Below are 24,019 nucleotides of genomic sequence, written 5' to 3'. Positions count from 1 at the left end.
TAGTTTACGCATCTGGTGAAACCTGCTGGACCGTTACCCAGTACAGCCGTCCTTGGTTCCAGACCACCTGCTTGAGGTCTGAGTCCAAGAGAGGCTATGCCGCTTGCTCCTTGAGAGCTTTCAGGCTGTCATCAGTTTCCAACACTGTCTGAAACCCCTGACTAGACGTGGCCAGAATCAAAGAGACTGCCACATCTTCTGTCAGTTCACTGGGACCTATCTCCTGGCTTCTGACTGACCAAGCAGCCACTTGGACGGAAGGGGGAAAGCCGTCGGACTCTGAGGGGTCCCGGGGGCCCTGACACTACCGCTGCACGTGACAGAAGTCACATCCGCTGCAACCACGGGTAGTGTCTGCTTCTCCTCTACTTCTGACCAAATCACAGGTCCAGACTGACTAATCTGGCCCTCTAACATCCCAGTTATGGAGGAACCCTGCAATGAGTTCTTAGCTGGGAGCCCTACCTCTCCTGGGACAGCCCGGCCTCAATTGCATGCTTACCCTCTGCAGCTGACTGCCTTTCTGTCCCCTCTGTAACAACCTCACAGGACAACTGGTTCCAGAATGCCAGCTGGCCACACTCTAAGGCATTAGTACAGCTTGCTTGATTGATCTCTTCAACCCCGAGGGGAGAGGGACACAGTTCATCACCCACCCACACATCCCCATCAGTAGGCATGTTAATCACATTGACATGAAGAAGGGTGGAGATTATGTTGTTGTCTGGAGGATCAGGACCCGGGCGTTCAGCGGCCACTTACTGGGACACTAGCGCTCCAAGTCTGTCCCAAGCAAATCACTTGCGGGAATATTCTAGGTTACCCCCACCTCCCGCACTGTCTTCTCGGCGCTCCAGTCCAAATCCACCTTGGCAATGGGCAGCGCTTCCAATCTCGGAGACAGCAAGGGTTTTCCCGGGTACACCAGCCACACAAGAATAATCTCAGCAGCACCAGTGTCCCGTAGTCCGACGGCCATGGCCTGACCTATGGTGATGGGCTGAAGGTTGTTAAGAGACCTCACACCACCCCCACCCACACACAATATAGTAGGATGGCCACAGTCCCCCCCCCACATATATATAGTAGGATGGCCGCAGTTTCCCCCCATATATATAGCAGGATGGCCGCAGTTTCCCCCCCATATATATAGTAGGATGGCCGCAGTTCCCAACCCATATATATAGTAGGATGGCTGCAGTTTCCCCCCATATATATAGTAGGATGGCCCCACAGCCCGTTCAAATAAAAAATAATAAAAGTTTATACTCACCTCATCCTGATTCCTGGCACCGCAGCCTCCGTGACCTCTTCTGGTCTGTAGAGACTAGAGCGGCGCGAGACAATTACGTCATCGCGCCACCTGCGTGCACATCACAGTCTGTCTCATAAGCCGCAGACCGCGGCTGAGACATCAGTGTACCACTCAGAGTACGCTAATGTCTCAGCCGCAACTTGTGAGACAGACTGTGATGTGCACGGCCGTGTCACTATCTGCTGCCGGCCGCATCACATCACAGCACAGCAGACACGGCAGCACGCAGTTCACTGTGCAGGGCCATCAGGCGACCGGCCCTGCACAGCTGCTGGGGGAGCGGCCCGGGGGGCATTTGCCTCCCTGCCACCTGGTCCAGCCCGCCCTTGAGTTGGATAAACATTAGGTGTAGTTTCTGATGCATGTGTGCTGTCTGATTTTTATCAGATCGCACACAGACAGTAAACTCACCCATGTTATTCAATAGTTCTGTTCAGATGAACGATTTCTGTCGGTGAGGGGGGAAAAAAAATCGCAGCGGCATTACTTTCTTCTGAGTCTCACCCATTCAAAAAACCCAGATACCACAGAGTGTCTTCCAAATTTTAGGGATTCATTTCTAGAATATAAATATAGGAAACTGTGTGGTCATGTACATTTTATAGCTTAGATATATGATGACGGATCACACACGGACGTAAAAAAATAATACTCAGATGAAAATTGTAAAAAAAAAGTCTGAATTTTCTGAATGAATACAATTTCTCATACGATCGTCTGCAGAAGCCCAAAATCTGATGAAATGCAGTTCAAACTCTGATAGTAAAAACTTTTACAGGAAAGATAAATATCTTTGTACCGTGTTAGCCAGTAGATAGAAAAATATTCAGAATTGAGAGTCCTCAGTGGTTGATACCTTTTAATGGCTAACTGAAAAGATGGTAACAAATTGCAAGCTTTCGAGACTACTCAGGTCTCTTCATCAGGCTAGACTAATACAAAATCTGAAGAATCACATATTTATGCACAACACAGCACAGAAAAAATGCAATATATAAGACAAGTGACGTGAAGCAGAACTATCTTTATGGGAGAGGGATAGACATAAATATTGGAACAGTTCATAGATAAGGAGTCTCGATGTTTTATTGTCCTCTGATTGGGGCCTGGTTCTGTGATTCCCCCACAAGTTCTTAGGAACAAATTCCTTAATTTATGTAAAAAGACATAAATCTATGCGACACATAGACAAGGATTGGAGAAGCAGGAAGCTCATCTGCATATTTCCAGTGCATTCTGGGAAGAGGGGAAGAGTCGCCTTAAGCTGATCGATCGCTGGGACTTGCCGAGTCTCGCTGTTTGAGGACATCGCAAAACCAGGGATTGGAGAAGCAGGAAGCTCATCTGCATATTTCCGGTGCATTCTGGGAAGAGGAGAAGAGTCGCCTTAAGCTGATCGATCGCTGGGACTTGCCGAGTCTCGCTGTTTGAGGACAACGCAAAACCAGGGATTGGAGAAGCAGGAAGCTCATCTGCATATTTCCGGTGCATTCTGGGAAGAGGAAAAGAGTCGCCTTAAGCTGATCGATCGCTGGGACTTGCTGGGACTCCACCCATCATAGACTGCATCAGCAATAGCAATATGGAAGAGAAGAAAATCCACATGGTCACCTGCAACACATGCTTCATGTTTACGGATTTTCCGGCCCAAAAACTCAACTTTACCTGTCAGAAGTGCAAACTTGTTGCCCTCTTGAGGAAAAGGTGCAGGGACTGGAAGAAAGAATAGCAACATTGAAGGTAATTAAAGAACATAAGGACTTCTTGGATGAAGCAGAAGCAACCATTCAGGATACGGAAAGTGAGAAAAGCTTCAGAGCACATACAGAGGCTGAAAAGTGGAGCCATGTGACGAAAAGAAGCAAACGGATCACGTGGTCATCACCACCCACACAGCTTAGTAACCAATATGAAGCCCTCATGCTGGAGAACGAAAATGGCACAGCTCAGGATGATACCGTATCTACAAGAGAAGACACACTATCAACAAAAGAAGTTACTCTGTCAACAAAAGCGGAAAAAAATGACACTCAAAAACACTCACGAGCAACAAGCAGTGCATCTGGAAAGAAAAGAAGAGTGGTAGTTATGGGCGACTCACTACTAAGAGGCACGGAGGCAACTATCTGGAGGCCAGACATAACCGCACGAGAAGTTTGCTGCCTCCCAGGAGCAAAAATCAAGGATGTGGCCAACAGGATACCAACTATCCTCAAATCCAAGGATGATTACCTTTTCCTACTGATACATGTAGGCACAAACGACGCGGCAAGAAATGACCTACCAACTATCTGCGAAGACTTTGAAATTCTGGGGAAGAAAATAAAGGAACGGAACGTATACGTTGTTTTCTCATCAATCCTCCCAGTCGATGGTCATGGCATCAGAAGATGGAATAGGATACTAGAAGTGAACAACTGGCTACGACAGTGGTGCAGGCAGCAAGGATTTGGATTCTTGGACCATGGCATGAATTACCCCTACGATGGACTTCTTGCAAGAGATGGGATACACCTCACAAAACCTGGGAAACACACGTTCGCCAGAAGACTTGCCACACTCATCAGGAGGGCTTTAAACTAGAAGAAGAGGGGATGGGAGGAAAAACAGCAGACAAGAACATGCAGCAGAAGGACATACTAATCAAGGATACTAGATGTGGTACAGAGGACCCAAGACAGGGTACTCAGAAAGAAGCTAAGAAAAAGGAAGCAAAACTTCTTTCCTGCATGCTGACCAACGCAAGGAGCCTGACCAATAAGATTGAAGATCTGGAGTTGGTAATGTATGAGGAAAAATACGACATAGAAGGAATAACTGAGACATGGTTAGACGACAGCTATGACTGAGCAGATAACTTGCTAGGATATGATTTGCTTAGGAGGGATCGTAAAAAAGGAAAGGGGGTGGAGTCTGTCTATATATAAAGAAAAAGTGAGGATGATTGACCTCATGGAGATCAACATCCGGCACTGCGGAGACACCATCACGTGTTTCTCAACGTAGTGATTCTAGAGCACTGCCCCCATCCCTTATGGGAAATATGTAAAACATGCAAAATATATAAGCCGCGGAGACACCATCACATGTTTCTCAACGCAAGCAATGACTAGCCAGGTCTTTCACCGGGAAGGAACAACCACGGGAAGGGCAGTCTCCAATGAAGGAAACCAGCTATGCCAAAACATGGTATCCATCCACAGACAGCTGTCTGTGGATGGATACCATGTTTTGGCATAGGTGGTTTCCTTCATTGGAGACTGCCCTTCCCGTGGTTGTTCCTTCCCGGTGAAAGACCTGGCTAGTCATTGCTTGCGTTGAGAAACATGTGATGGTGTCTCCGCGGCTTATATATTTTGCATGTTTTACATATTTCCCATAAGGGATGGGGGCAGTGCTCTAGAATCACTGCGTTGAGAAACACGTGATGGTGTCTCCGCAGTGCCGGATGTTGATCTCCATGAGGTCAATCATCCTCACTTTTTCTTAGTCTTTTACTAGGCATTGCTCCTACTAGCCAGTTTCCTACTCCACACTGATGAGGGGCAATACCCCGAAACAGCTGTCTGTGGATGGATACCATGTTTTGGCATAGGTGGTTTCCTTCATTGGAGACTGCCCTTCCCGTGGTTGTTCCTTCCCGGTGAAAGACCTGGCTAGTCATTGCTTGCGTTGAGAAACATGTGATGGTGTCTCCGCGGCTTATATATTTTGCATGTCTATATATAAAGTCCACACTAAGAGAAGATATACAAGAGGGAAATGAAGAGGTGGAGTCTCTATGGGTGGAGATACAAGGAGGGAAAAGTAATAAAATCCTCATAGGGGTTTGTTATAAGCCACCAAATATAACAGAAGCCACTGAAAATCTATTATTGAAACAAATAGACAAAGCAGCAAATCACAATGAGGTGATTATTATGGGGGACTTCAACTACCCCGACATAGACTGGGAAAACCTGTGTATCTTAGAAAGGAAACCATTTTCTGTCAGTGACCAAGGATAATTATCTGTCACAACTTGTGCAGGGCCCAACTAGAGGGACAGCCCTTCTGGACTTAATTTTAAGCAACAGGCCAGATAGCATAACAGAAGTACGAGTCGATGGGCACCTAGGGAACAGTGGCCACAATGTAATACAATTCCACTTGTCCTTCGGTAAGGTGCCCTGGAAGGGGGTTACAAAAACGCTGAATTTCAGGAAAGCAAAGTTTGATCAACTTAGAGAGGACCTTCGCCGAATTGATTGGGACAATGTCCTCAAATATAGGAGCACAGAAAATAAATGGGAAATATTTAAATCAGTTTTACACACCCACTGCGAGCTAGCCATACCGCACAGAAATAAAAGGGCTAGGAACAGAAGAACACCAATGTGGCTAAATAAGGATGTAAAAAGGGCAATAAATAACAAGAACAAGGCATTTAAGAATCTAAAACAAGAAGGCAATGAAGAAGCATTAAAAAGTTATAGAGAAAAAAATAAAATGTGTAAAAAACAAATACATTTAGCAAAAGTGGAAACCGAGAGACTCATTGCTAAGGAAAGTAAAAGAAACCCCAAACTATTCTTTAATTATATAAACAGTAAAATGATTAAAATTGATGGTGTCGGCCCTTTAAAGAACAATGAGGGTGAAATCATAGAGAGCGATGTGGGAAAAGCAAATGTTTTAAATACTTTTTTCTCAACAGTATTCACACAGGAAAAGGATTTGCCAGGGGAAATGCAGAGTGAGAATGCAAACTCCCCATTAAGTATTACCTGCCTAACCCAGGAAGAAGTGCAGAACCGCCTTAGTAAGATTAAAACTGACAAATCACCAGGCCCTGATGGCATTCACCCTCGGGTATTAAGGGAGTTAAGTAATGTGATAGACAGGCCTCTATTCCTTATATTTAAAGACTCTATAGAAACAGGGTCTGTTCCTTTTGATTGGCGGCAAGCAAATGTGGTACCAATATTCAAAAAGGGGTGTAAAAGGGAACCTGGAAACTATAGGCCGGTAAGCTTAACATCCGTTGTGGGTAAAATTTTTGAAGGGTTTCTAAGGGATACCATTATGGAATATCTCAGTGTTAATAAATGTTTAACTCCATATCAACATGGATTTATGAAGGATCGCTCCTGTCAAACTAACCTGATCAGCTTCTATGAGGATGTAAGCTCTCAAATGGACCAAGGAGAATCATTGGATGTCATTTATCTCGACTTTTCTAAAGCATTTGACACTGTCCCACATAAAAGATTGGTAAGTAAGATGAGAAAGCTTGGGCTAGGGGAAAATGTGTGTAGATGGGTAGGTAGCTGGCTTAATGATAGAAAACAAAGAGTGGTTATTAATGGTACATACTCAGATTGGGCCAGGGTTACTAGTGGGGTACCACAGGGTTCTGTATTGGGCCCCCTAATATTTAATATATTTATTAATGATTTAGTGGATGGCTTACACAGTAAAATATCAGTATTTGCAGATGATACAAAACTATGTAAGGTAGTTAACACAAAGGAGGACAGTTTGCAACTACAGACAGATTTGAGTAAATTGGAGAATTGGGCTGAAAAATGGCAAATGAGGTTTAACACAGATAAGTGTAAGGTTATGCACATGGGAAGGAGAAACAGATGCTACAATTACTTACTAAATGGGAAACTGCTGGGGAAATCAGACATGGAAAAAGACTTAGGCATCATAGTCAATAAGAAGCTAAATTGGAGTGCCCAGTGTCAGGCAGCTGCCACCAAAGCAAATAGGGTCATGGGATGCATTAGAAGAGGTCTGGGGACACGAGATGAAAACATAATTCTCCCTCTGTACAAATCACTTGTCAGACCACACTTGGAGTATTGTGTGCAATTTTGGACGCCTGTGCTCAAGAAAGACATTACTGAACTTGAAAGGGTTCAAAGGCGGGCTGCTAAAATGATAAATGGAGTTGGTTCACTACCATACCCAGAAAGGTTATCAAAATTAGGTCTATTTACTCTAGAAAAGAGAAGACTTAGGGGAGACCTAATATATATGTACAAGTATATCAGAGGTCAATACAGAGATCTCTCCAATGAACTGTTTGTACCAAGGACTGTGACAAGAACAAGGGGGCATTCTCTAAGGCTACTTTCACACATCAGTTTTTTGCCGTCAGGCAGGATCCGGCTTTTTTTAGAAAAAACGGATCCGGCATAAATTTTGGAGAACTGTAGAAACGGATCCGTTTTTTTGCTGGATCCGTCTCTGTTCCTGGCGGCTGGCCAATTGGATCTGAGCATGCACAGACTTAAAAAAACCGGATCCGGTTGCTGGATCCGTCTTTTTCTGGATCCGGCGCATTCCGGCGCCCATAGACTTTCATTGTAGCAAAAAGCTGGAAGCGCCGGATTCGGCGCTTCCGGCTTTTTCGCCGGAGACAAAAAACGTTACAGTAGACGTTTTTTCAAGACGCCGGAATGAGACAAGTTGCCGGATCCGGCAAAAAACGGATGAAACGCAATGCCATCCGGCACGATCCGGCGCTAATGCAAGTCAATGGGGAAAAACCGGATCAGGCATTGCATTTTGCCGGATCCGTTTTTTCCAAAAAAAGCCGGATCGCGCCTGAAGGCAAAAAACTGATGTGTGAAAGAGGCCTTAGTTTGGAGGAAAAACAATTTCTGCACCAGCATAGAAGAGGGTTCTTCACGGTAAGAGCAGTGAGGCTCTGGAATTCTCTTCCTGAGGAAGTGGTGATGGCCAACTCACTGAATGAATTTAAGAAAGGAATGGATGCTTTTCTTGTGAGTAACAGTATAGAAGGTTACGAATAACAGAATATTATAGGTAGATTGTTGACCCAGCTTAGGGGGAAGGAATTTTTTTCCCTATGGAGAAAATTGGCTTCTACTCTGTGGGTTTTTTGCCTTCCCCAGGATCAACAATGCAGAACAGCTGCGGTAAAAATAGGCTGAACTAGATGGACATAAGGTCTTCCTTCAGCCTTCAAAACTCTGTTACTATGTTACATTCATTCCAGCATTGAGAGTGTCAAAGGTCGTCATGAATTTGTACTCACAAACTCTTCTGTCTCTCTGAGATGAGAAGTTACCTTTCAATACCAGTAATTTCATGTCCATGGTGCTGTGATCCAGCATACAAAAATGTTTTGCCACAGGTAGATCCATTCTTTTTTCTCTTATTGTGTGGCGATGAGAATTCATTCTTGTTCTAAGCTTTTGTCTCCCCCACATACAGACCCCCATTTGGACATTTAGTACAAATAATTAAGTACACCACATTAGATGTGATGCAGCTGAAAGTACCTGAGATCTTGTAGTCCTGATGTGAGTTGGGGATCTTTATCTTGTCCGTGGTCATTATAAATGGACAGGTTTTACATTTTTTCTGGTTGCAAGGAAAGGTTCCTGCAGCTGTTGGAGAGGACAGGAAGCTTCTGACAATGATGCTTCTTAGATTTGGGGGCTGCCTAAAACACAGCAGTGGGAGGTCTGGAAAAATGGATTGTAATTGGGCATCTTTTCATAGTAAAGGTTGTAATTTCCATGCAGCTCCCCTTAGCACTTCCAGATTTGAGTTGTAGGTGACCAATACAGGCACCCGGTTATTTTCTTCTTTTGCTTTGTAATGTAGCAGGTGATTCCTTGATATTCTGGTGGCTCTTGTAATTTGGTTTTGAATTGTTCTTGGATGGTAGCCCTGATTCATAAAGGTCTTTCTGAGGCGACCAAGGTGTTTGTCTCTATCCATGGGATTGGAACACATACGATTGTATCTGATGGCTTGGCTGTAGACAATAGAGTGCTTTATGTGTTTTGGATGGAAACTGTCCCATTTAAAGGATATTTATGTCTATCCCTCTCCCATTATGATAATTCTACTTCACGTCACTTGTCTTATCTATTGCATTTTTTCTGTGCTGTTTTGTGTATAAACATGTGATTCTTCAGATTTTGTATTAGTCTCTGCCTGATGAAGAGACCTGAGTAGTCTTGAAAGCTTGCAGTTTGTTACCATCTTTTCAGTTAGCCATAAAAAGGAATCAACCACTGAGTAAAAACTGACACACTGACCAACCTTTCAGGAAAACCTTAGGAAACGCTGATCCTCTTGGGGATAGGAGAAAAACCATTGACGCCTGAATGAGCGCTTACTTTGCCACACTATTTTCCCAGTGTGAGCTGATGGCAGAAGTTGCAGGGACATTACTACTCATTACGTCTCACCACACTTAGCTTGATAAGGTCTTATTCCTCAAGTCCAAGCTCTGCTTATGTCTAAGGCTGAGTTCACACGTAGCATTTTTTTTTCGTTTTTGCTGCGTTTTTAAGGCTACATTCACACTTGCGCCTTTTTCCACAGCGTATCGAGCGCACATGAAACGCATGTCAAAAGCGCATGCAAACGCTGCGTTTTTTGTAGCATTATTGTGCGCATTACGACAAAAAAATCGCAGCGTTTTTATGCGTTTGTAAGCGTTTTTTCATGCATTTGCATTTTTTAAGCTCAATGGTGTCACTTCACAGAAGAAAAAATCCTTGAAAAATTCTTGCAACACACTCCACCAATGGGACAGCAGTGGGCGTGTCTTATGGAAATTCTTTATATAGACCCTGTTTACAGCTGAATTCTTCACATTTGCTTTCATTTGCCTTGTGAAACATGGATCTGTGCTGGAAGAGTTTTTACTTTGACTTGAGTCTGGACATGAGGACGGCTCAGGCTTATGCAGTTGCTTGCCATGAGCAGAGGGAGAGAGAGAAGCAGCGAAGGTGGCAGCGGCGGCATTTGTGGATACATCCCATTATTGAACTCCGGGAGAGCCGTGGAGCGTATCACACCCTCTACAGTGAGCTACAGGCAAACCCGGAGAAATTTACAGATTATACCCGGATATCCCAACAAAGCTTTAACGATTTGCTTGGTCGGGTCCAAGAAGCCATCCGGAGACAGGACACGCAGCTCCGGCGTGCGATTACTCCTGAGGACCGGCTACTGGTTACATTACGATACGTAGTATTGCAAAACCAATGCCTGCAGAATATTCTTTGTTGTGACATGTACTATTACAAATCTGGCAGAATTATAGTTCTGCCATGTATTTAACAAAAAGCTGCGTTTTTTATGGCATGTAATGAACAAAAGGCTGCAGATGTATTTTTATAAACTTTTTTTTTTAATTTATTGTTGGTGTTTTTAAAATCCATATACAGAAGTAATATTTGTTGTTTTTTCTTTGTTTCCCAGATTCCTGGCAACTGGAGAAACACTCTCTTCACTCCACTTCCAGTACCGTATTGGATTCTCCACTTTGTCTGGAATTGTAGGGAACACCTGCCGGGCTTTGTGGAATGTTCTCTATCCAGAATTCATGCTCCTGCCCACAGCAGAAAAGTGGTTGGAAATCGCCGAAAAATTCTGGACAGTATGCAATTTCCCCAACTGTTTGGGAGCGGTGGATGGGAAACACATCCGGATTATCAAGCCAAAAAGAACTGGATCGGAGTACTACAACTATAAAAAGTACTTTTCTACAGTACTCATGGCCATTTCGGATGCAGACTGTATGTTTGTAGCAGTGGACATTGGGGCATTTGGCCGTGGAAATGACTCCCAGGCCTTTAAGAACTCGGACATGGGCCGGAGATTGTATGGCAACCAATTTAATTTTCCCATGCCACGGCCTCTTCCCAACACCGAAGCTCCGCCACAGCCCTTTGTAATAGTTGGGGATGAGGCATTCCAGATGTGCCAAAACATGCTCAAGCCCTACTCCAGCCGGGACTTGGACCACACAAAAAAAATTTTTAATTACAGGCTGACCAGGGCCAGAAGAACTGTTGAGTGTGCCTTCGGTATTCTTGTATCCAGATGGCGCATTCTCGCCACAGCCATTAATCTAAAACTGGTAACAGTGGATGAGGTGGTGAAGGCCTGTGTGGTTCTACATAATTTTGTCATGGCTAGAGAGCATCCAAACTTAGATCTTGATGATGTTGCTCCTAACCCATTGCCTGAATTTAATCAGCACCCTCTCAGGTCATCGGTTGAAGTTGGCCAAATGAGGGACCAATTTGCGGCCAACTTAATCTCGGATGTAGGCCGGGTGGAATGGCAAGATCAAATGGTGTAAAAAAATTTTCTTGTTGCTGGGTTAATAAAACAATGTTTTGATACCTGTACTGAGTGCATTGTCTCTTTTTACACTCCCAATAGTATTATCAACTCGCCAGGTGTACCAGTGAAATTGTGATGCTGTGTTTTGTGCATCATGAATTTACTAGTACTCCTGACCAGGTGACTATACACACACACACATAAGTTGTATGACCGTTATCATCTTGACAGTGTGTTCAATTAGCAGCGACGGTGGAGAAAATACAACTAATATTTTTGTCACATGGACCAATTTAAAAAAAAAAAAAATTGTTGATGCACTGGCATCCTTTACTTTTTATTACACCAAAACATGTGACTATAAATATTATTTGTACGATAACCACTGTGGCTTGAGTTTGAAAACACACTGGAGACATAATAGAGTTTATACAACTTCTACCATACCTAGGCCTGGTGTATAACGCATAGTAAGTTCACAAAGTTATCACACATGGGCATGACAAAACACATATTACTTAAACTGCAGCATCTATAAAGTCTGCTTCAAATATATGGAGAGTTAAGCAACGCTGCAGGTTAAAACTCGTGTATTCACCTGCCCATGTGTGATAGTGATGATGATACAAGGCCAGGGTAGTGGTGAAGTAAATATAACATTTATTTTAAGCATCAGGTCATCAGTTTATTCCACACACTTAAATAGAGTATGTTGTTAATTACTAGGTATATCTACAATCCCCTTGCCTTGTCTCAAAAATAGTTAAATGATGATGGTACAAAAAAGGCAAGGTAACAATAGATATGCCTTGCACTCAACACCATTCTCTATGCCAGGGTTTCCAAAATCTAGTCCTAAATGTCCACCAACAGATCATGTTTTAAGGATTACCTTTTTTTGGGGTCAGGTGAAGCAGTTATCACCGGAGTAATGGAATTACTTAAAACATGATTTGTTTGGTGGCCTTGAAGACTGGAGTTGGGGAACCCTGCTCAATTCAGTCTGTGCAATATTATATGACTGAAGAGACTGGTGCTGAAAATACAAGTCACATAGCTTTGTTTTTTTGACACCAGATATCTCCGTTACTGATGTTTCTTGTGTCAGTCTTGGACATATGTGTTGTCAAAAAAAACAATCTATATGACTTGTATTTTCCGCACCAGTCTCTACATTCTTGTAAGTTTGCACAGACTGAATTCAGCAGGGTTCCCCAACTCAAGTCCTCAAGGACCACCAACAGATCAAGTTTAAGTAATTCCATTGCTCTGTTGATAACTGCTTCACATGAGCAAAAAAAACGGAATTCCTTACAACATGATCTGTTGGTGGACCTTGAGGACTGGAGTTGGGGAACCCTGCTGGATCCAGTCTGTGCAATATCAGAAGAATGTAGAGACTGGTGTGGAAAATACAAGGTCATATAGATTGTTTTTTTTTGACAACACATATCTCCAAGACTGACACAAGAATCATGTCTCAGTAATGGAGATATCTGGTGTAAAAAACGCTAAGTGTACGGCGCAGTGTGTGTAGTCGGCGATTGACACAGTAATCAATTCAAATTTTTTGAAAGCAGAATTGCACATTTATTTTTCCACAAAAAAAAAAAAAAAAAGATTTTATTAGGAATGACGTTTGGGGGAAGATTGGGATACTTTGGGAGTGTGGAGAGACGAGGAATGGCTGGAGGTTGAGGAAGGGGTTCTAGGAGAAGGGGTGACGAAAGTACTGGGGGAAGGGAGCTTTGGAATGGACATGGAGGCAGGTTGAGACACATTAGGAGGAGAGGGTGGATGGATAAACAAGGTTTTTTTTTTTTCTTTGGCGCAGGAGTATCCTGCCTGGCCCGACTTCCACCGTGTGACCGCCTTACTTTGCTCGACCGCTTGGAGATGGTGGACCGTGGCGTTGACCTGTAAAAGATGGAATGTGGGTCACCACTCTGCTGCTCTGTGGTGGCGGTGGCCCTAGAAGTGGCAGTGGCGGTGCTCCTAGAAGGAGACAAAGTTGTTTTGTGTTCATAGAAGTGGCGGCGGTGGAGGTGATACGAGGAGACAAAGTTGTGTCGGTGTTCAAAGAAGTGGCGGTGATCTTTGGAGACAAAGTCGTGTCGGTGCTCCTAGATGGAGGCTGCGTGTCAGTGATCCGAGCAGGAGAAGTTCTGGTGGGACTCCTAGGAGGAGAATTGGTGGCGGTGCTCTTTGGATGAGGAGTGGTGGTGGTGCTCCTTTGATGAGGAGTAGTGGCGGTGCTCCTTTGATGAGGAGTGCTGGCGGTGCTCCTTTGATGAGGATTGCTGGCTGTGCTCCTTTGATGAGGAGTGCTGGCAGTGCTCCTTTTATGAGGAGTGCTGGCTGTGCTCCTTTGATGAGGAGTGCTGGCTGTGCTCCTTTGATGAGGAGTGCTGGCTGTGCTCCTTTGATGAGAAATGCTGGCGGTGCTCCTTTGATGAGAAATGCTGGCGGTGCTCCTTTGATGATGTTGACTGGTGGTGTCAGTGGCCCAAGCAGGTTCTGTGGTGGTGTTGCTCCAAGCAGGTGGTGCAGTGGCGGTGGTGGTGCTCCATACAGGAGCAGCACTTGCCATAGTGGTGGTGGCGGAGGAGTGTCCAGCAGCACTCGGACTTGGGGTGGTGTAGTGGTGTCCGGATTGGCTTGGAATGCAGGTGGCCATGCAGTGGTATGCAGCAGAAGTCGGTAGGGAGGTGTAGCGAGTCAGCGGTGGCACTGTTGGAAATGACACCACTGACAGCTGCACATACCGATTCTGCTGCATAGCCTGCAAGTAAGCAGTGTTGAAGGCCTGTAACACACTCAGCTGTTGCTCAGGACTAAGGTGTTCCGTCATGCCCTGTTCAATTTTACTGAAAAAATGGTGCGCTGGTCTGTTGAGGTCGGCCTCCAGACGGTCAAGGCGCTGGTCGACAGAGTGGAAGCGGTGTTCCATGTGGTGTGGGGAATAGATAGCTCAGCTGGGATCTTTGCTTTGGCACAAGCGTGTGGCTATGAAGTCACTTCAGCAGACTAGCAAGTTCCACATGGATATGAACACGGCATATTTATTGTGCACACTTGTTACTCAATGTTACACATGCCAAACATGATACAAAACATCTAAGGCCGTCTGGCCACTAACTAACAATAGCAGGCTAACTACAAAATAAACCTATATAACAGCAAAGAAGTCCATGTAATCTTACTGTGTCAGCTCCCAGCTCAGCAGACGAGATAGACTGAGAGATCCCAGCTCCTCCTGATTATATCAGCTGGACCAGTCAGGAAACCAAAACCTGGATTGAATTAGTGGTGGGGGAACTACCAGTCCTTTCCATGCTGATCACTAAGGAAACCAGGACTGGATTACAGTGAAATAAACTGGCTTCATCATCAGTACAGGGAGACATATGAAATGAAACGGGGAGAAATATACCTGTTTTCTAGTACCTCTCCCCTTGGCACCTCACAGTGGTTAAAACAGCGTTCCATCAGGGAAAAACCGCTTTCCACTCTGGTGGACAGCGCCTTGAGGCTGGCCTGAAAGGCCTCGCTCAAGTGCATGAACTCGGGCATGAGAGGCCTGTCCAAGGCCCTCTGCCGCTGGCGGGTAGTGCCCGCATAACCAGTGGCAGAGACCTGGGACAGGGGAACACCTGATTGACCAGCTTCCTGGTCACCAGCTATCTGTGTTGCTGACCTGCAAGATGCTTCCTGGCTGTCGGATGGCTGGGACGGGTCCGAGGTCGTCCGATGAAGGGCCGCTCCAGGGACAGGCTGCAGGGTGCTGCTACAAGTGCTGTGGAAAGAAAGGGAAAACATTACTATCATGCATTAACAAGAAGCATCAGCTGTGGAATAGAACAGCACATAGTAATAACAAAAATAAATAAATAAAATAATACTTACATTCTGCTGGCAAGGACCGGTCTCAGGAAAGCCAACTCGCGATGATAGCGGTACTTTCTTCTGCGCCTTGCCGCTGAACCACTGCAAACCTGTCCCTCAGCACGAACATCAGTGTCGAAGCGGTCCTCCATTGAGCGCCAACATGTGCGGACTTTGTTCACTGTTGGAAAAACAAAGAAAAAATGTTAGACAATGCACTGAAGGCAACATAATTATCAGCACACACACCTGATAGAACTTTGCAAACAGTCAATGCGGCAGCACAAAATAATTCTATACACAATGCAGTCACTGTTGATCCTGAGGACACTGTTATGTTTCCTGCTGGAATATATGTAGCAGCAAACACAACAGTATCATCAGGAGCAAGAGTGAAAGCAGGATCAATACTGCAGTTCAATACACAAAGCAATCACTGCTTTTCCAGAAGGCATTGGTGTGTTTGATGCAAGAATATATCTTGCCACAAACACACCTGTACCATCTGGACCAAAAATCAATGCAGCTTCAAGACAGCAGTTCAATACACAAAGCAATCACTGTTTTCCAGAAGGCATTGGTGTGTTTGATGCAAGAATATATCTTGCCACAAACACACCTGTACCATCAGGACCAAAAATCAATGCAGCTTCAAGACAGCAGTTCAATACACAAAGCAATCACTGTTGATCATGAGGGGACTGATGTGTTTGATGCATGAATATATCTTGCAACAAACACACCAGTACCTTCAAGACCAAGAGTCAATGCAGCATCACAGAGCAGCTTTATACTTACTGAACGCCTTTTTTGAAGTAGGAGAGGAGCTGTCCCAGTCATCCATCGCTGCGGCCACCTCATTCCAGAGCTGCCGGGTCACCACTGTGTCTTTGTACTGCTGATCACGGCTGTCCCACAACTGGATACGCTCCTCAACAAGGCGGATCAGATGCTCGTTGTCGATGTAAAATTCTTCGTCATCCCGTTGTGGTACCTAGAAAAAAAAAAATTAGAATCTTTGTAATTTTGGAGAATGAAAAAGATAGAAAAAGAAACAGAGAAGAAGATGAAAATAAAGACAGAAAAAGAAAAAAGGAAAGACTATATACTAATATTACGTCTCCTCGCCACGACTTGGCTACGCTGCTCCCACTTAGACTGCTCCTGCTCAGACTGCTCCTGCTCAGACTGCTCCTGCTCAGACTGCTCCTGCACTTCACCTTCACTGGCCGTGTCCGATGTCTGTAAAGAAAAAAAAATTATTACACATTTCTAGAGGCAGCAGCTAAACTTACCCAAAGACAGCAATATCCTCACCTCACGATCAGCTTGGGCCAGTTCATGCCGAGATGGCGAAAAGACCGATCCAGAAGAAGACATGCTGAAATTTAAACAAAAAATACATGACATTGGAGTTGGCGATGTGCGGCTGAATTACCTCTTCCAACCACCAACCCCCAGAAAACTCCCCACCCACCTGAGCCCCAAATAACACCAGGACACCAGAATGGAATATAATGGCCACAGCAGCCTTTTATTTAAGTAACGTACAACATTTTTAAATATAATGCAACCTTGGGGAGGGTCCTTGAAGCTCCAAATCTGGTGACCAAAACATAAGAATATTTTTTGTGGACAAACACATACCATAAATTACTCCCAGCCGTTACCCCACTGGCTCGGGAGCACCAAAACCCCATCGGGGTTGCACTGTCCACTTAATCCCTGGGGATCCGACCAACCACTGCCGGAAGTCCCCCCAAATCACCAGACCCAAACCACGGATAATAACATTGAGGAATCCATATAACCACAGATCCCCCAAAACCAATTTAGCACCAACTTCAAGGACCCCCTCCCCCCACACACCACCCCGAAGGCAATTGAAAACCTCGAATGCCTGAGACCCCACCACTCCGAAAAGCTATGGCCCTCTCAATCCCTTCCTGCAGACCCAATGCCCATAAATCCATGCCCACATCATTGAGATGAACACCGTCAGCCAGCCAAAACTCCCCACTCCCTCTCTCCAGGTCAAAGTGCCGAAACCCCCCCCCATTCCTAACTACGAAATTAGACACTGCCCTATTAACCTTTATCCGTGCCCTATTTATCTTGACCACCGATCTTGCATGCCGCCACGTCTTTCTCGGCACCATCTCCGACCATACCACCGTCAACCCTTTAAATGACAACCACAACCGCAGAAGATCGTGCTTAATATCCTTGACTAATTCACGAAAAGGACGAACCCCCAAATCATTTCCCCCTGCGTGAAGAACTAAAATATCAGGATCCTTGTCAAGCCTGGCGCTATTGTGTACCTCCTGCAAAACCCTGTTCCAACCCATACCCCTAAAACCCAACCATCTGATTACCGCCACGCTTCGCGAAAAACCCAGCTGCAGGCCTTCTCGCCGAACATCCGCACGCCGAGCTCCCCAATACACAATGGAATGGCCCAGGATCCACACCAGCAAAGGAGTGCAACCTGCAACGACAAAAAACCACCATTAACCACCGCGCAGACAAACTAACCCAACGTCCTCCTTTCAACGTAGTTCCGCACCCAAAGCCCCAGTGCGAATGTACGACCTGTAACGTCCCGATTCCCACCTTCCAATACGCTGTCTTGCTTTTGAACCCAACCCCCCAACTGCCGCTTCCGTAGCTGCCCCAATCCTGAAAGAGTGAGAAGCGAACCTAGACCCATCAATACCCAATCTGTCCAGGCCTTTACGCAAAACCGCCACAAACTGAAACCTCGACAAGAAGGAACCGTCAGCATGACGCAGCAATGGCCCATCGCCCCTCTGTTGCCACGACCTATAATCCTGCACGCAGCGCACCGGGCACATCAGAGATCCTGGCACTGCGCCCAAAACCACCCTTTTTCCCCTACCCTCCTGGTCCGTTTTTGACCTCCTTATCCAAAACTCCAAACCACTGTCACCCACCAACACGTCCCTATCCAACAAACCCCCACCGGAACACCGCCCTGGAGATACCAACTCCCCCACCCTCAATGCCCCAAAAAAGGCAAGGGAAAAAGCCTCCCGAAAAAGAGAACACTCAAACCGAGACACACAAACTTCGACCAACACCACCCCCAACCGTTCAAGGATACCAAATGACAGCGGACGCCGGCAATCCTCCCTATTGCCCCGACGTCTGAACCCCTTGATAGCCTGGCTGACCAAAAAACACTTAGTCAAATCAGCCTGTCCCCACAATTTAAATCCAAAAGCTAAACCGGCCCTAACCTGCCCCACCCTAGACACCGACCAACCTTCCTCCGCCCCAAAACCCAACCACGCCAGCAATGCGCCCAAATGACCCTCCCCAGAGTTGCCATGCGAACGTGACCCTAACCATTTCTCCCAAGAACTCCAAACTGACTCGTAGATCGACCAAGTACCAGCAGACAGAGATGCCCGTATCAGGGGTTCTGCAGCCCTGAGACCACCTTCCAAAGCCCGGCTGGACACTCCAGACCCGCTTCCTCCGCTTCTGGGGCCAAAGTCCGAAAACGCTCTCACTGCAAATGAGACAGAGAATCAGAAATGGAATTCCTAACACCCGGCACATGAGAAGCCGTCACATGAGCATTGAGCGATAAACAGGATAAAACTAGCTGCCGCAGAACTCGAATCACTGGAGGAGAGAACGCAGTCAAACTGTTAATGGAGCACACCACTCCCATGTTGTCACAATTAAAACGGACTTTTCTATTCCGAAACTCCTCCTTCCACAGGCTCACTGCCACCAATATGGGAAAAATCTCCAACAAAGCAATATTCTTAACGAGGCCCAGCTGAACCCACTCGGCAGGCCACGCAGCCGCGCACCATTGGCGCTTAAAATACGTCCCAAAACCCACTCCACCCGATGCATCCGTAAACAGGTCCAACTCCTCGTTTAAAACTGTCTCCTCCATGAGCAATGATCTTCCGTTATATTGCTCCAAAAACTTGTCCCACACCTCCAAATCCGCCTTATGTTCACTGGTGAGTCGAACAAAATGATGAGGGGCCTTCACTCCCGCCGTTGCGCTCGCCAAACGCTGGGAAAAAAACCCTACCCATTGGAATGACACGACAGGCAAAATTCAATTTACCAAGTAGTGACTGAACCTCTCTCAATGCCAATTTCTTCACCCGTCTAGCTCGAGCCACCTCAACCCGCAACGCCTCAACCTTGTCTCCGGTAAACGGAACTCCCAAGCCACCAAATCAATCACGATTCCCAAAAAGGACAGACATGTACAAGGCCCCTCCGTTTTTCCTGGAGCAAGCAGTACGCCAAAACGCCCAGCAACCCACTCCACGGCCCTAAGCAACCTCTCACAACAGCCTGAGTCACCCGGACCGATACACAAGAAATCATCCAGGTAATGAATCACTGAATCAAAACACGACACGTCCCGGACAACCCATTCGAGAAAAGAACTGAACGCCTCAAAAAACGCACAAGAAACCGAGCAACCCATTGGCAAACACCTATCAACAAAAAATTCCCCCTCCCAGTAACAGCCCAAAAACCTAACACTATCTGGATGAACTCGATATCCGTTTTTGCCAAAAGCGCCCCCTTTCCACACCTCCGGACCAACTTTACCGCCTCATCAAAAGACGTATACACCACCGAGCACAGTTCCGGATCAATTCCATCATTCACCGACCTACCGTGAGGGAAAGACAGGTGATGAATAAGCCTAAACTTATTTGGCTCTTTCTTCGGCACCACTCCCAGGGGCGAAACGACCAGATCCTCAAACGGAGGATCCTTAAACGGCCCCGACATCCGTCCCAACTGAACTTCCTTTGCCAATTTTTCTGACACCACCACACCATACAGGTCAGCTGATCTGAGATTCTTCTGCCCCCATGGTATCTCAAAAGGAGGGTCAGGAATTCTAAAACCATCCTTGAAACCGGACAGCAACAGTTCCGCTTTTCCACCATCCGGAAACCTATTTAGATAAGGGGCCATCGCAGCTATTCTCACTCTCGTCTCCCCCTTTGGAATTACCACTCTCTGCCCTTCCTTTCTGCTTCTTAAAGCATCTTGAAGCATCATGCGAGGTTCCGCTGCAGTGGGAGCACAGGTGCTTGAATTTGCAGCTGGATCCGAATCTACACTGGCCATCATTAAATTGCCAGCAGAGACCCTGCTTTTGGGTGCCCGCCTGACCCGACTGACCGCCGCCTTGCGCATTTGAAGAGCCAGCCCCTCCGACCCCCAAGAAAGGAATGGCCAAACTTAGACTGCGTCATAACCTTTAGCCACAGGCTTATGTCCTTCTGATCCCACCGAATCGCCGGACGAATCGCCTTCCTCTGCCTAAACTGCTAGTCGTAACGGAGCCAAGCCTGACCCCCGTATATCCTATACGCCTCACCAATGGAATCCAAATAACAAAAAAGAGGAGAACAATTCTCAGGCGCCTTTTCACCAATCACGCTTGCCAGGATTGCAAGCGCCTGGAGCCAATTCGCAAACGTTTGTGGAATCAAACGCCATCTCCGTTTTTCTTCCTCCTCTTTGTTGCTATCTTCCTTCTTTCCCTTATCCAAATTGAACTTTTCTAATGGTAACAGGGAAAAAATCTCGACATACTCATCCTTCCAGATCTTTTCCCGCACCTCCTTTTTTTAAATGAGCTCCCAATGGGCCCTCAAAGCATACATACACCTCCCCATGGGCCCTATCATCCAACTAGATCCGACATTCCTTCTCTTTCTCCGTCTGAACCGAAACAGATACAGGGTCCGCTCGGCCCCCCGAGACCCCGATAGCCGCCCCAGACGGGCCAGCCCCTCGCTCCTGCGACTCTACCCAGGCAGCTTAATGCGCCGAAGGCTCTCTTACTCCCTCCATCCGTGCCAACAAATCCCGCATGGCCGCTAACATGTCCCCAATCCCCCCAATAGGTGACGGGCCCAGATCTCCCACTACTTGCCGCACCGCCCCTGGCCGGGCCCCCCAATCCGCTCCCGACCGCAGGGGACCTTACTAAGGATGAAGACAGACAAGACACGGAACCATACTCACCGGACTGCGAGGACGCTGTGTCTCCTCCAGCCGCCATTCCGGAATCCCGCTGAGCATCAGAACTGAAGCTTCGTGGAAGACCCTCTGTCCCCAGAGGTCCGATACCTGCCGAGACAGGCTCTCTCGACACCACTGCACTCCCAGGCCACTCTCTTCTGGCGTCTTCCAAGCACCAACCCCGGCCGAGGCCAGCGGGCTGCACAGGCACCGGGGCTGCCGCATGTGGCCACCCACCGCCCGCACCCCTCACCGCTTGTCTGCTGCTCCGTCCATGGTCCTCCCCCTCTGCTGATCCAGCCAAGGGGCCCGCATCAAAGGAGGCACTAGCCCGCCCCGGCCGCCGGGGGGCTGCCGCCCGGTTCTCCCCCCGCGCTGGCCCTCGTGAATCCTCCATGCGCTGATGAGGCAGGCCGCCCGACTCCAGCGCGGCCTGCCGTGACGTCATCTGTCCACGCCGTTCCGGCGCGCGCCGGCCCTGCCTCCCGATGAGGCCTAGCGACTGCCGCTGCACCCAGGCCGGCCCGTGGATTCCTCCCGGCTCGGGGCCTGCCAGCGCGCTTACCGGCAGGCACCCTGGCCGGAGGGTCCCGAGAGGGGCTCCGACGCCGGCGCTGGGTGTTCGGCGCAGCACCTGGGGACAGGAGCTCCTGAGGCCTAACCCGCCTCCTTGCATGGGGAGAAGCAGCAGCAGGCGAACCCCCGATGATCCCGGCCACCTGCTGCTCCAGCCATCCATCAGGCTGCGCCTCAGCTGCCGCCCGCAGCCTCTCCAAGACCGCATTTGTGGATTCCATGTCGCAAGAGGGTCTTCCGCCAATCCCTCGTGGCTCCAGAGCGGGAACTGCAGGTAACCGCCCCCTAACGCCACATAATATATACCCTTCTATCCCCATCCTCCACCCCCTGGGATTATTAACCCCTTCCCACCAACCCACCATCATGAAGGGCCTCCACCTGGCCGCTGTGGGTGGGGGGGTTGCGCGGCTCGCTCCGGCCCTTGTCTTTAGTACATAATAAATTGTACAGGACACACACACATTATGTTGAAGAATACTCACATTTTGGCTGCTGAAGCTTGAATCCAAGGCTCTTGTCTGGTCTTCTATTCAAGGCTGTCTGTAGCTGCTCTTCTCTTGCTCTCTGTAGCTGTTCTTATCTTCAAGACTGTAGTGATGTGGCCCTGAAGACACCTTCTTTTATCAATATTCCTCCCAAACAATGTTACTTGTTTAGGGGGAGGTTTAAACCACTATCTAGACATTGTTTACTCAAATCGCGTGGGTGCACAAAGCGCTGACGTGCGCGCATCCAAGTGCACACCAGCGACCCCATAGACTGTAATGCTATTTTTGGGAGCGCGATTTTTTTAACGATGTAGGCGGAACAAAAAATGCAACATGTAGCGCACGGCGCATCTGGGCGCACACCTGGAAAATGCGCAACGCACACTAAACGCTGATGAGCGCGTGCAATCGCAAGACCCTGCGACCACCATGTTACAGATAGGGGAACATTGCGCGTGCGCCCGATGCACTGCGTGATGAAACGCTAGTGTGAAACCAGCCTAAATGCACAATTTTGCTGCGAAAATGCAAGAAAAAGCATTCCATGCAATCCTATGGGATTCCGCAATGCTGTGCTAATGCTGCGTATTTTTCCACGGCAGAATTGCATTGCGGAAAAATGCGCAGCATGCTCATTCTTTGTGCGGAATCGCGGGAAAATCTGCACACATAGGAATGCATTGTTCCGCTTACTTTGCATGTGGCTATGCCCACCATGTGCAAAGTAAGCAGAAAATGTGTGGATGGTATCCAGGGTCTGGAGGAGAGGAGACTGCCTCCAGGCCCTGGGTACTATATCCATCCCCGTGAAAAAAATAAGTAAAATAAAAAATCGTGATATTCTCACCTTCTGGCGTCCCTCGCAGCGTCACCAGGCCTCAGTGATGCTCCTGACAAATCCCGTTCCCAGTGATGCCTTGCGACAATGACCCCAGATTACGTAGCATCACGCGAGACCGCAACGTAATCACAGGTCATTGTCGCAAGGCATCTCTGGGAACGGGATTTGTCAGGAGCATCGTGATGATCGGGAACGCTGCGCAGGACGTCAGAAGGTGAGAAGATCACGATTTTTAAAAAAATTATTTTTAACAATAGATCTTTTACTACTGATGCCGCATAGCCAGCCTCACAGTAAAAAGTTGGTCACACTTGTCAAACACTATGTTTGATGAGTGTGACCAACCTGTCAATCAGTTTTCCAAGCGATGCTACAGATCGCTTGGAAATCGCTAGTTAAAACGCAGGAAATACGCGGGAATTTAAAATGCGGATTCCTCACATATTTCCCACGGAATTCCACTATTCCAGTGAAATTTCCGCGGGAATTCCACATGTGTGCACACAGCCTAAATGTGACAGGTTGTCAGTAAAAGGCAGAGAGTGTGCAGCTGGCAGCATGTCCCCAATCAGCAGGGACAGCAGGAGAGAGGGCGTGCAGCAGACAGCATGTCCCCAGTCAACAGGGACAGCAGGAGAGAGAGTGTGCAGCAGACAGCATGTCCCCAGTCAGCAGGGACAGCAGGAGAGAGGGCGTGCAGCAGACAGCATGTCCCCAGTCAGCAGGGACAGCAGGAGAGAGGGCGTGCAG

The 24,019-nt window shown here is 47.2% G+C and overlaps 1 protein-coding gene across 1 annotated transcript; it reads right to left on the bottom strand.

Annotated features, from left to right (window-relative positions):
• Nucleotides 1–2,096: 2,096 nt before the first annotated feature.
• On the bottom strand, nt 2,097–22,516 carry LOC141076186 (uncharacterized). The gene is made up of 8 exons (XM_073563544.1): nt 22,423–22,516; nt 16,628–16,691; nt 16,420–16,552; nt 16,109–16,304; nt 15,332–15,491; nt 15,123–15,221; nt 2,981–3,028; nt 2,097–2,807 (listed from the first exon to the last, which is right to left on the bottom strand). The coding sequence occupies exons 2-8, from the start codon at nt 16,651–16,653 to the stop codon at nt 2,528–2,530; spliced, it is 942 nt and encodes a 313-aa protein (XP_073419645.1). The 5' UTR covers nt 16,654–16,691; nt 22,423–22,516; the 3' UTR covers nt 2,097–2,527.
• Nucleotides 22,517–24,019: the final 1,503 nt, after the last annotated feature.

The sequence above is a fragment of the Dendrobates tinctorius genome, unplaced genomic scaffold (assembly GCF_039654945.1).
Source record: "Dendrobates tinctorius isolate UK_male_01 unplaced genomic scaffold, ASM3965494v1 ptg000394l, whole genome shotgun sequence".
NCBI classification, from domain to species: Eukaryota; Metazoa; Chordata; class Amphibia; order Anura; family Dendrobatidae; genus Dendrobates; species Dendrobates tinctorius.
Note: the sequence above shows the minus strand (reverse complement) of the source record. Positions and strands in the feature narration are given on the sequence as shown.

Coding starts and splice junctions, on each gene's coding strand:
- LOC141076186 (XM_073563544.1), bottom strand. CDS start 16,653: ATGAACTGGCCCAAGCTGATCGTGAG. Junction 16,305..16,419: donor GGCGAGGAGACGTAATATTA/GTATATAGTCTT, acceptor TTTTTTTTCTAG/GTACCACAACGGGATGACGA. Junction 15,222..15,331: donor CCGGTCCTTGCCAGCAGAAT/GTAAGTATTATT, acceptor TTCTTTCCACAG/CACTTGTAGCAGCACCCTGC.